Below are 13,325 nucleotides of genomic sequence, written 5' to 3' on the forward strand. Positions count from 1 at the left end.
CCGGCCACTCCTGCCACGGGGCGGCCGGTTGTTATGACAACTAGACGCCAACGGCCTCCCGGGTCAGACTTTTAAATTCTAAAGCTCGGAAACAGGATAACCCCTCGCCCGTCCTCCCACCCACCCCAGGCCGTTTCCTCCCGTCCCATCCAACTCCCGACATTTATCTCTGCAGCCGCGGCAGGCCCAAGGCCACTCACCTCCGGCCTCCGCCTCTGTCTCCCCTCCCCGCGCGGTCCTGACAGGGCTATAAACAGTCTCCAGGGTGTCCCTCCGGTCGTCTTCGCCCCCTTGGGCTGCGGTGCTGTTACTGAGGCTGTCGCCGCCTTCGGAATCCCCCCTGGGCAGAGTCTTACGTTGCTGGACTCAACCGCGTTCCCCACCCCCCCACTCCTCGTTCGGGACTTGGCGCGTCCTGCCTCTCTTGCACAGGATTGGTTCCCCTGGCCAGTGGAGGGGCGGGGCGGGGAGACGCTCTCTGTTCATTGGCTGCCGCGGGCGTCACACACCGAGCCGGGCGAGCGGACCGGAAGGTCCGGGTGCGGGACGGACGAATTCCGCAGCGCCGGGAGCTGCCCCGGGGACCCGCGAGCGTCCCGGCGTGCTCCGCGCCTCCCGTAACCACTTCCGGGGCGCGCGCGGAGCCGTGGGGTCCGGGCTCTGGGACCGCGGCCGGCGCGGCCGAGGGCGGGCCGGGCGGAGAGAGCGCGGCGGCTAGCGCCCCGGGGCCCGAGGCCCGAGGCCCAGCGCAGGTAGGCTCCGCGGCGGCGCGGCCCCGCCTGGTGCCGGCACCTGCTGTCTGCCTGCGGGCCCGGCGCGGGCGTGCAGCCCTGCCGCTGGCGCGCGTGCGTCTGTGAGTCCGGGCTTCCGCTCTGCCGCCGCGGAGCGGGGACGACGGAGCCATGTGCCGCGTGGGGTTGCTGGGAGGAGGCGCCGGGGCACGTGAGTGCTGTCGGTGCTCGGCTGGTTCCCGGGGACCCTCCCCAGGGCTTGGGGACGAGGTTGGGAGGCTCCCGCCGGGGCTTTCACAGACCGCCTCCTTGTGGGCGTGACGGTCGACTCCCAACGTCATTTTTATTTATTAGTTAAAATATTATATTCTTAAAATAACAGATATTTGCCATTTTACAAAATGGACAGAACCGAAAGGTGGAGTGAAAATTAAAGGGTCGCCTTCCCAGTGCCACTTCCAGGAGATAAGTGCTGGAAGCGATATGTCCAAGACATTTTCTCCAAGTATGCAAATAGACGGATGTATGTAATCGTTTTATTCGTAACGAACACCCCGTCACTGCGGAGCGTTTGGCGTGTGGCAAGGTGACAAAGGAAATGACAGGAGCTTTATGGTTCCTTGGCGTCCGGGTTCTCCCTCCGTAGGCTCCTTGAGCGCTCTGCGGTGTCAGACGTGTGAGCGTCCGGTGGAAGGAGGGGACCGTGGGCCCCACCCCGGAGGAAGCGTTGGGAGGAGAAGAGGCACACGCAGAAGGCTGGAGGGGTGTATTGACAGGAGCCCTGAAGGATGCTCAGCTCATTTGGATTCTTATCCAGGTTCTGTGGGCCGGGACTGCTCAGCTTGGGGTTCCCACCTGCAAAGTGAGAGAGCTGGTTGAGCTCAGGCCCTGCCGGTGGGAAAGGCGGTGGTTCCAGAAAGCAGGCTTCGCTCTGAACTTTGTTACCTGCAGGCCCTAGCAGGGGTGCACGTACTCTCACCAGGGGCCTGCAAAGTCTTTGTCCCCCGAATTGGTGGTTTGTTTGTTGTTTGGCCATGTTGGCTGTCACCTGGGACTTGGAAGCATCCCTTAGTAGAGACTGAGGTCCTAAGGGCACCTGTGAACCACTGTGGTACCTGTAGGCCATCTGAACGGATGTGGCCTTTGTTTTCTCCTCCTCTCCCTTTTCTATGCTTACTTCCTTGTTCTTTCCCATCCAGGGTCTTAAGGGTTCTGCTAGGAAGCTGATGACTTGGTCTTGATTACTTCGGATTTCCAGAATAGAGGACTCGCGTAGTCACTCTCCAGCCTGGTGTTGTCCCAGCTCAGGACAAGTGTCACCCCACAAATTTACCAGCCTGTCACATTCCCTCTTTCTTTCTCTCACTTTCAAGGGATGCGTAGGTAGATTTCTAGTTGGTTAACATTTGCTGAGCACCAGTCACGTCCTAGTTTCTGTCCTGAGGTTTTCTTTCCATTTTTTTCAAAATTTGTTTTTAAAATTTACATAAGGTAAAATTCACTCATTTTGGTGGTCAGGTCTATGAGTTTTAATAAGTGCATAGAATCATATATACACTAGTCAAGACACGAAACAGGTCCATCACCCTCTTGCTGTGCCTCTGTGGCCCCTGCACCCCTCACCCCTTGGACCACTGATCTGTCCTTCAACCCTTTAGTTTTATCTTTCCTAGAAGGTCATGTAAATGGAATCATACAGCAGGTAGCCTTTTGAGTCTGGCTTCTTCCGTTTAGCATGGTGCACTTGAGATTGGAGTGTGGCGTGTGTCACTTGTTGGTCCCTTCTGCTTATTGCTGAGTAGCATTCCATTGTATGCACGTGCCACTGTTTGTGTAGCCATTTTTCCCTGGGTTTGTAACAGCAGCCCTTTGAGACAGCGTGTCCCCACTGGACAGTGAGGAACTGGGGATTTGAGAGGCTTTAGTAGCAGAAATAAATTTTGATTTAACTCCAAGGCTAGGGTTCTTTCTCAGCACACCTGAGAGCTGACTTGACCCACTGACCCAAATAGCATTTCCCTACTGCCCATCCAGGAGGTTGCCAGGCTCCTTGAGTTCATGGAGAATTCCCTTTCTAGAGTCTGGGCCTGGGAACACACACTGCAGTTTATGTCTCACCGTATATGCTCCTCTTTCTGGCTGGTGAGAAGCTCACAACCATACGACATTTAATGAAAGAAAGTTGTCTAGGACAGTCCCAGGAGTTGACCACATTGGGCAGCAGTCTCAGAGGGCAATGACATAGCCACCTACTGCGGGGAGGAGGGTAAGCAACCTGTTTGATTCCCTGGAACAACCAGAAGGAAAGACCTAACCCCTGGGCCTCCCTCCACAGCGATGTCGGAGCTCAGTGATGAAGCCAGTGAGCCGGAACTCCTGAACCGCAGCTTGTCCATGTGGCACGGGCTGGGTGCGCAGGTCAGCCGGGAGGAGCTGGCCGTCCCCTTGGATCTTCACACCGCTGCTTCCATCGGCCAGTATGAAGTGGTGAAGGAATGTGTGCAGCGGTAAGGGATCCTGGGAAGTGTTCCTTGTCCTCCATTGAGTACCAGCTCAGTGGCTCCAGACGCCATGGAGAAAGATCGTAAGCTAACACAGCCTTGCGCAGTTGTAGCCATTAATACCCGTGGCATAGATTAACTCCGGCCTCACTCGGACAGCTGTCAGTAATGATTTGTACTGGACACTAGTAAGGAAGGCAGTTTTTATTTCTAGGAGAAAAAAGATGGCTTAAACTTTTTTCATAGGCTTAGGAACATTTCAGGCTTACTTTAACTAGAGAATTTTATGGTTTTCATTAACTGCAGAAATGCTCAAACAAAACAAAAATAAGGATAGAAAGTGATGCCCTGTGATTTTCTTTCCCCAGGGGGTTTATTTTTTATCCCCGTGCACTCCTCACCCCTCTAGCTTTTGCCATAGAGCAGGTGGCGGCTGTGGTGTTCGTCTCCCCCTCTGGACGATTGTCTCCTGGACCAGCTGCCCACAAGCTGTTTTTACTGATCTTATACATATGTGAAGTCCCAATACCATGGCAGTGGCCCTTGGCTACATCTTGTTTGTAGTACGATATGATACTTAAAGTAATTTTTGGAAAAGGCTCTGTTTCCTTGTTTCCATCCCCTTAGGTCTGCCACACTTTGTGCTCACTGTTTCCATCTCTTGTTGATAACTTGGAGAAACAGTATGTCCATACCTACATGGGCCTTTTCCGGTTCCCGGGGAGCCAAACCAAAGCCTTGCTGAAGCCCCAGATTTCTGGTTCCCAAGTCATAGCGTCACTTACACATGCCTGGCCAGTCAAGTACAAGACACTGTGTTAAAGGATGATCCGTCCTACTGCTGTCCCAGGTGGCCTTAGGAATGTGTAGCTGGGTACCCAGGCAGCACATCCCCCTCGCAGGGTCAAGGCCCTGGTCATAACTGTGCTCCTTTGGCGTTCTCAGCCTTTGGGTGTGCTGTTCCAGTGCACAGTCCAGAGTGGCTCCATGGAGGAGAAGAGGGAAGCGTTTGTGTTCTGATTGGGATTGTGATGCTAGCTGAGACTGAGGCTTGCTCACAGTAAGCACACACTGGGGACCCGACGGGAGCTGGAGGCGTGAGAAGGGAGGATTGGTCTGAAGGAAGGGTGCGAGAGCCTCTGAGCCACTCTGCCCAGGGTCAGGCTCCTCCCTCTCCATGCTAGGAATCTCCATGTTAGGAACTGAGTGTTCTGTCAGTGAAAGCTGTGTAGTAAGGCTGAACCGGTCTCCACATGGCTCTCCCAGCCAGTGGGAATGCCACTGCATCCCTGGGATCAGGACCTTCCAGAATGGCTGCATGGTCATGCAAGTGCCAGAGTCAGTAGAAGATGCTAGTGAACGGAGAATCGTTGTGTGGTGTAGCTTAATGTGTGTCTACCTGCGAGAGGCACAAACCGTGTGGACCGACTGTCAGTTCCCTCCGCTGGAGGCAGGGATTGTGGAGGAGGAAAGGCTGCGGGGGCATGAACTGTGCAGGGTGTGCCTGGAAGTGGATGTTATTTCCACACTCCAACCCCAAACTCCAGGTTGGGAGGCCAACATTTTTTTCCTGTGGGAAACACTTTTCCAGAATTTTAATGGACATCAGAAAGACAGGATTCTCTGGTCACAGATTTTCCAAGAATGTTTCCGTAGGGTGAGGTGACAAAGGAAAAGTCAGTTGCAGTGTGTCTTGTCCATTGTCTGAGTCTCTTCCTCTTTCTTCCCCACCCAGCACTGCACCAGCAAACTCTGGTCTGTTGGTGGAAGGTAGTCAAGGCTCCAGGTCAAGGTTTCTTGACCTTGGCACTACTGACAGTCAGGGCCAAACCATTCTTTGTGGTAGGGGCTGTCCTGTGTGCTGTAGGATGTTTAGCAGCATCCTTGGCTTCCACCCACTAGATGCCAGTAGCTTTTTCCTGTCTAGTTGTGACAACCAAACATGTCTCCAGACTTTGCCAAATGTCTCCTGGGGGGCGAAATCCCCCCGGTTGAGAACCATCTGTCTAGCTGGTGGTGGGAAAGAAGAGAATTGCTGGCCTTGGGATAGGAGGAGGGGGCAGAGGAGAACGTGAAATCGGAGGAGGGAGACAGACGCTAAGGACTTTGCAGAGGCCAACATGACCATTTCCGCGCCTGCCTCCCGTCGCCCCCAGTGATGGCCAGGGTGGCGGATAACTCCTGCCTCCTAGCAGCACTTCCTGCTCTTTCTCTTGGCCTGGCCTCGCCGCCGGCTTTGGTAACCCCCCCCATGTGAGCGGCTGGGCATGTCTAGCATATCTTGCGTTTGTTTAGGAGAGAGTTAGATTTGAATAAGAAGAACGGTGGTGGCTGGACCCCGCTGATGTATGCCTCCTACATTGGACACGATACCATCGTGCACCTGCTGCTCGAGGCGGGGGTGAGTGTGAATGTGCCGACCCCGGAAGGGCAGACTCCACTGATGCTGGCTTCCAGCTGTGGCAACGAGAGCATCGCCTACTTTCTCCTCCAGGTGAGCTACGAGGGGGCTCAGGCCCAGAACCCAGAGGGGCTCTCTGCCGCTCTGACAGAGACGTGAACTGCTGCAGCCCTGGTGTGTGTGCGCGTGCTTGTGTAATCACTTCGATTCTTTCAGCATGACGGCCTGGAGGGCGCCCGCCCCGCGCAGAGTAGACGAGGCCGTAATGAGCATTCTGTGTTCTCTTGAAGCAAGGTGCTGAGCTAGAAATGAAGGACATTCAGGGCTGGACTGCCCTCTTCCACTGCACCAGCGCTGGGCACCAACAGATGGTCAAGTTCCTCTTGGACAGTGGAGCGAATGCCAACGTGAGGTGATTGCCAGGTCTTAAGTGGCCCTGGGAGTGGGCGTGGTCACATCTGCCTCTGAGGAGGACAACTGTAGAGGCAGCTACAGGCCAGAGTGCAGGCAGCCCCTGCCTTGGTTTGGGAGGGTCAAGACAAAGGGGCAGAAGGGACGGTCCCGCCTAGGATCCTAGCTTTTTCATCCATCTGTCAGGTGACACTAAGTGTGGCACTGTAAGCTCTCTGAGCCTCATTTTCTTTATCTGAAAACTGGAGGCAGCATTACTTATGTCGTAGAGTTGTGAGAAGAATCATATGTTCTGTCATATGCCAGGGGCCTAGTACAGTGAATGGCATTTAACTGACATGCACTCGATGCTAATTCCTTTCTCCTTCTTGCCTTTTGTATATATCAGGTGAGGTGATGCTTTGAAAACAATCATGAGTTTTATAAGCTGGAAGGGGTATTATTGTCTAAAGCGTGTCATGATGATAAGCTCCTTCAACACAGCAAGTCCCAACACAGCATCCAACTGGCACTGTGCACGCCCCCTGGCTGATGTCATCTGTGGTATGACACCATACACATCATAGCCTTTCATGCCACTGAGAAGGAAAAAAAAGGCTGCTCGTAAAGTACAACTCGCCTATTGATTTTAAGACACGTTCTAACTTCAGAAATGTTAAAATATGAGGCTGGTGTGTCTTAGGGTGGGTGACACCTGGTACTCAGCTTGGTTCCTGTCTTCTGGACCAGCGTGAGAGAAGTGAGGGTTAGGAGCACTCTGAGGACAGCGCTGAGTTAACCGTAGCCCAGCACAAAGAATAAGCATCAGGTACCAGGCGGAGGAGGCCAGGGTAGATGACTAGTCCTGGAGCTTGGGGAGGTTCCTGGAGGAGCTGAACTCAGACGACTGTGGCCTCTCTCTTGCAGGGAGCCAATATATGGATTTACTCCTTTGATGGAAGCAGCAGCCGCTGGCCATGAGATAATCGTGCAGTATTTTTTGAATCATGTAAGTGACTCTGTTTGTTAGCTTGCAGTGCAGTCACAGTAAGTGAGGAATCGTCGCTAAAGTGTAAACTGTAACAGTCTTCTGACACACGGAAGTAACTGCTCTTTATCTGCTTATTCAACACATTTTCATTGAGTGTTGATGCCAAGTGCTGAGGGGTGCTTAGGCGTTAGGAGTACAGTGGTGAATGAAAATAGACACCTATTCCTGTGATACTTTTGAAAATACTATTATTTGAAAAGTATGAAAATATATTTTGAAAAGTAAGTAGCACTCATCATCCCATTACTTAAAAAAAAAATTATATAGAGTAAGAAGGCAAAGATCCTTCTCCCTTCTCAGCCACTTCCTGTTCCTCCCCAAGATGCTGACTTGGTTTGATAGAGAGACACCAGGACTTTTCCTCTGCTTAGAAAGTTGTGTCTGTAGACGTCTGTAGACACACTGCTTATTTTGAACAAAGTGGGATTCTACTGTGTATTTGCCCTGCAGCTTTTAAAAAAGCACTTAGTATGCCATAGACACATTATCCTTGTACAGTATGCCATGTATAATGCGTGCCGTAATTAATTTAGTCAATTTCTTATTAGATATTTAGGTTTCCAGCATGTTGCAGTTGTAAACAGTGTTCCAGGAGATGTCTGTGTGCATACGGCTTTAGGGCACATGCAGTTATTTCTGTACACACTGCTTCCACAAGAGGGATTGCTGGTGCTCACATTTTAAATTTAATAGGTCCAAATACAAAGACAATGAAAAGATTGGCAAAGGATGTAAAGAAACATTTTTCCTAAGAAGATATACAGATGGCCAGTAAGCACGTGAAAAATGCTTGACATCGTTAGTCATCAAGGAAATGCAAATCAAAACTACTAGGACCTGGGGTCAGCCCGGTGGCGCAGCAGTTAAGTGCACGTTCCGCTTCGGCGGCCTGGGGTTCCCAGGTTCAGATCCCAGGTGCAGACATGGCACTGCTTGGCAAGCCATGCTGTGGTAGGCGTCCCACATATAAAGTAGAGGAAGATGGGCACAGATGTTAGCTCAGGGCCAGTCTTCCTCAGCAAAAAGAGGAGGATTGGCAGCAGATGTTAGCTCAGGGCTAATCTTCCTCAAAAAAAAGAAAGAAACAACAAAGAACTACTAGGACAGTAGTAGTTTTATCTAGACAGTAGTTATCTCTAGACAGAGATAACGAGGTGGTGAGGATGTGGAGAAATTGCAACCCTCATACACTGCTGGCAGGAAGGTAAAGTGATGCTGCATCTTTGGAAAACAGTCTGGCAGTTCCTCATACCGTTAAATGTAGAGTTACCATATGACCTAGGTATATATGAAAGAGAATTGAAAACAAGTTCTTGTAAAAACTTAGGTGCAAATGTCCATAGCATTGTTATTCATAATAGCCAAAAGGTGGAAACACACAGCTGTCCGACCCAAATGTTAAATGGAAAAATAAAATGTGGTATATCCACTGGAATATTAATTGGCCATGAAAAGGAATGAAGTACTGACACGTGCTACAACACGGAGAAACCTTGCAAACATTATGCTGAGTGAAAGAAGCCAGTCATAGGACCATGTATTATGTGATTCCTTTTATATGAAATGTCCAGAATAAGCAAATCTGTGGAGACAGAAAGTAGATTAGTGGTTGCCTAGGACTGGGGGGGTGGGAAGATTGGGGAGAGGGTGATGGTTGAGGGGTATAGGATTTCCTTTTAGGGTGATGAAATTGTTGTAAAATTGATCGTGTTACCACACAGTAATGGTTGCCCCCCATTGAATGGTACACTGTCAGTGGGTGAATTGCATGCTATGTGTATTATATCTTAATGAGGTTGTTAAAGAAATCCAGTGGGGGAAGATATTTACTAAATTCTAACAAAGTCCTACTGAAAAGGTTGTCCCTGTCGTCCTTCGCACCAGGAATCTATGAAGGGCCCCATTTCCTCATGTCCTCTCCAGCCCTGGATGTTACCTGTCTTAATTTTTTGCCAATCTCAGGGGAGAAAAGTGGCATCTTGCTTTGGTTTGTACTTACTAGTGAGGTTGAACATTTAAAAATATGTTCATTGGCCATTTGTATTTCTTTTATGAACTGTCTTTTTCTGTTTGGGGGCCAATTTTCTCTTGGATAGTTGTTTTTTCGTACTTATTCGTGGGAACTTTAGAATAATAAAATGTTAACATGCTGTCTCTTATTAAAAAGCAATTTGGGGACAGTACATTTATGTGGTAAAAATGCAGATGAGACAGCAGGTCCACACGGGTGCCTGCCTCCCGCCTCCTGGTCGCCCTCCCCATGGCTGTTCTCCAGCGTGCTTGCTTTGTTTAAACTGAACTGTCTATCCTGGCGATGGTTCTCTATCAGCATATATAAAGCTCTCTTCTCTCTCTCTCCTTGTGGCGGCACGGGACTCCCTTGTCGGGATGAATCAGAGTTTCCGTAACAGTGCTCTAAGATAGAATTAGGTCGTTGCCAACCGTCTGCCTCTTCGCACAGTGCGGTGGAGAATATCTGTGCACGCGTATCTCTGGACACATGTGCGACCACATCTCTACGGTTCAGCACTGAAGGTGGCAGCTCTGGGTGGAGCGTAAGTGCAGTTTTAACATGGTTGTTGCCAAATTGCCATCCAAAGAACCAGTTGTACCAACTTACACTCTTTCCACAGCAGCAAGAATTCAGAATCTTAAATTCTGAAGTACCTGAAACATACAGAAAAGTACAGAAGACAGTACTCATACAGCTAACCCACATGATCCAGAGGTAGCCTCTATCCAGATGTTGATCCGCACCTCTCCTGTCCCTGATTTTATACTTTCATCACATACGTTGTGTCCTTATGCAATACACAGACTTACTTTATATATTTTAAAGATTTATGTAAATAACAAACCCAACTCTATGTGTCATTCAGCAGAGTGTTGTTATGTGTAGATGTGGTTCACTCATTTTAACAGCTCTGTCTTTATTGGCTATATGAATATATTACGTTTATCCATTCCTTCTTCAGGGGATGTTTAAGTTGTGTCCACTCTGCTATTCCTAACAGCGCTGCACTTGGCATTTTTATCTGTCTTCTTGAGCACATTGGAAGGGATTTCTTTGGATCAGGATGTGTTCTTCAAAGTAGGATTGCTAGTGTGAAGGATGGGTGCATCTTCCCCACCCAGTGTTCATAGATCGGATAAATAGCTTCCTCCACAGCTGTCCCCCTGACAGTCCTCTAGTCGGATTTGGTAGCTCTTATCTCCTGCACCCTCAGTAACACTTGGTATGTGGTTTCACGGAGCTGTCTCCTGTGCATTTTTGCCCTTCCCTGATTTCTGGTGAGGTTGAGCATCTTTTCATACATTTATTAGCCATTTGGGCTTCCTTTTCTGCAAATAATTATTCTTTGAAGGTAATTCCACCCACACATACAAGGCATTCTTAAGACATAGCATAGAGTCAAGAATAGATTGGTTGGGGCTGGCCCCATGGCTGAGTGGTGAAGTTTTCATGCTCCGCTTCGGTGGCCCAGGGTTTCACTGGTTCGGATCCTGGGTGTGGACATAGCACTGCTCATCAGGCCATGCTGAGGCAGGTGCCACAGAGCACAACTAGAAGGACCTACAACTAGAATATACAACTACGTACTGGGGTGCTTTGGGGAGAAGAAGAAGAAAAAAGAAAAAAAAAGAATAGATGGGTAGGAGCCCAGAACGGTGAAAAGCGTAACCTCTGCTTCTGAGTTTAGAGTCTGATTTTATTTTTATTTAAAAATTTTTTTTGGTGAGGAAGATTGACCCTGAACTAACTTGTGTGCCAGTCTTCCTCTATTTTGTATATGGGACACTGCCACAGCATGGCTTGATGAGCAGTGCAGGTCCACGCCCAATCCAAATCCACAAACCCTGGGCCCTTGAAGGGGAGCGCATGAACTTAACCATTATGCCACCGGGCCGGCCCCCCAGAGTCTGCTCTTAAATAAGGTAGAACTAGAGATCGAAGGGACAGTTACTCTCACAATTCTTTAAACAGAAAACGTTGAAAACTCAGAGGCTTTAGATCGTTTATCTGCATGCAGATTATGCCCTCGTTTGGTGCCTGGCCTCCCCAGCTAGGTCTGAGATTGTGTGTGGCAACTCATATTCAGTGAAAACAAATTGTGTTGGATTTCTTTTGGCAAAATTTTTAAATTTTGAAGTAATTTCAGACTCAAAGAAATGTCACAAAATAGTAGAAGAATTTGCATACCTTAACTAAATTCTCCAAATGTTAACATTTCACCTCATTTTCTTTGTCATTTTCTATATATACATATTGTCTTTTTGGGAACCATTTGTAAGTAAGTTGTTGCCGTAATGCCCTTATCTCCCTAAATACTTTAGTGTATATTTCAAAACTAGAATTTTCTCTTTTGTACTCACATACAATTATCAAACTCAGGAAATCAAGAGTGAGTTCTCCAGGGCACCAATCAGGAATCGAAGGTGTTGGTCAGTTTCTGGCTGAGCAGCCGGTGGGCACGGCTCGGAGTGCGTGGTGATGGGCTAGGTTGTTCCGCTGCTGGGGAGGCCGTCCAGCAGCCCTGGGTGGCTATCCCTCATTCCCCGCCAATGTCCTCCTACTCAGTCATGGTTAGACCGCAGGGAGCCAGAGGGCCCACCCGCTCTTCCTGCCCTGCCGCTCCAGAGCCAGGCTCCCTCCTTGGAGGTGGACGAGTGGTCGGGCACCCGGGCTCTGCCAGGGGAGAGAAGGTGCAGCTGCTTCCCCAGCGCCTTGTTTCCCTTCCTCCCTCAGGGCCAGCCCCGGGCGGGCGGCTAAGCCGGGGCAGGAGGACTGGGCGTGGCGGCCTCTCCCGGGAGAGAGCTGAGGGTCGAGACCTGGCTCTCTGCGTGAGGAGTATGCCCACCGGGAGCCTGCTCTGCGGCCTCTCAGCTTTCTCATCCCACTTTCCTGTCTGTTAAAATGAGTTTTGATCATGTACTTTCTAATAATAAATTACATACAAAGTAAAATAGGAAGAAAAATGGGAAAAATTTTAAAGGATAAATAAATAGAAATTCTAATGTTTTCTTTCCTTACCTCAGGAACTTTCTTGTTCTCAGTTCTGCTTTCTTCCTCATTTCTTACTCACTAAGAATGGTATTACTGCTTTTTTCCCCCTTTAGTATAGTCTGAAGTTGAAATCTTCCAGGCTTAAAAACAGATATTAGTTAAAACCCTATAGTGAAGATGATATTGTTTGTTCTGGTTGAAACCTCTGGGTCCCTTCTGGCAAACTGAAACAAGAAATTATCTTTTTCTCCCCCAAGTTTTATTGAGATATATTTGACATACACATCTGTAAGTTTAGGGCATGGAGCAGAATGATTTGACTTACATGTATTGTGAGATGATTATCACAAGTTTACTTAACATCCATCATCTCAGAGATGCACATATATATAAATTTTCCTTGTGAGGAGAACTCTTAGGACTTACCCTGTTAGCCTGCATATGTGTCACACAGGGCTGTACCAGGGTCACCAGAGTGCACATTACATCCCAGGACTTATTCATCCCGTAACTGAACTTTGTGCCTTTGACCACCTTCATCCGATCCCCCTCCCTCTCCCCCCAGAAACTTCTTTTAAGGCTGAAGGTTCCGTAGCTGGTTTCTAACCAGAGCCCTGGACAGTGGGGGATTGTAGAAAGTAAAGCTCAGTTAGGCTCTTGTAAAAATGTGGATTTTTCCTACCAGAGGGAAGTGTGATAGCCCCCTTCTGAACTGGGCTCAACCAAGACTGTCCGTTGATCATAGCTTTTCAAAATAGGGGGAAAGAGTACTATGTAATTATTATACAAGTGATATATACTTGCAATAAAAGGATTAGAAAGTAGAGTTAAGCAAAAAGAAAGCAAAACCTACTCATAATCCCATCACCCAGAGAGAGCACAGGTTAACAGTGTCGAGTGTCCTTCTAGTTTTTAAGAGAGATGTATTTTAAGTCAAAGTGGAATCCCATTATACAGAATGTTTTGTACTACGCATGTCTTCTCTATCAATGTCTTGTGCACGCCTGTCCGGGTTGCTGCAGACACCTGGACCTGTCGTGTCGACGGTGGCATTGTTCCACTCTATAGATGTGTTTGCAGTTACTTCACTAAGGCCCTGTTTTAGGTTCTTTCCGGTTCTCACTATGCTAAATGCTGCAGGAGGATCCCAAATGTTTGTGTATGTCCTTAGTTATTTCCTGAGGTTAAATTCCTAGAGGTGGAACTACTGAGCCAAAGGGTCTGTGCACTTTTACTGTTTCTACTT

The 13,325-nt window shown here is 48.9% G+C and overlaps 1 protein-coding gene across 12 annotated transcripts in view; it reads left to right on the plus strand.

Moving 5' to 3' along the window:
• Positions 1–610: 610 nt before the first annotated feature.
• ANKS3 (ankyrin repeat and sterile alpha motif domain containing 3) overlaps positions 611–13,325 on the plus strand; it is a 28,246-nt gene continuing 15,531 nt past the window's right edge. For 3 of the 12 annotated variants that reach the window (XM_070485018.1, XM_070485020.1, XM_070485024.1), the window contains exons 1-5: positions 611–752; positions 3,067–3,238; positions 5,528–5,726; positions 5,924–6,045; positions 6,951–7,032. In XM_070485018.1, the coding sequence (XP_070341119.1) occupies positions 3,069–3,238; positions 5,528–5,726; positions 5,924–6,045; positions 6,951–7,032 (573 nt within the window). In that variant the 5' untranslated portion in view covers positions 611–752; positions 3,067–3,068. The other 9 variants (XR_011494345.1, XM_070485022.1, XM_070485023.1 and 6 more) reach the window with 6 other exon arrangements.

This window comes from Equus asinus, chromosome 14 (assembly GCF_041296235.1).
Source record: "Equus asinus isolate D_3611 breed Donkey chromosome 14, EquAss-T2T_v2, whole genome shotgun sequence".
Lineage (NCBI taxonomy): Eukaryota > Metazoa > Chordata > Mammalia > Perissodactyla > Equidae > Equus > Equus asinus.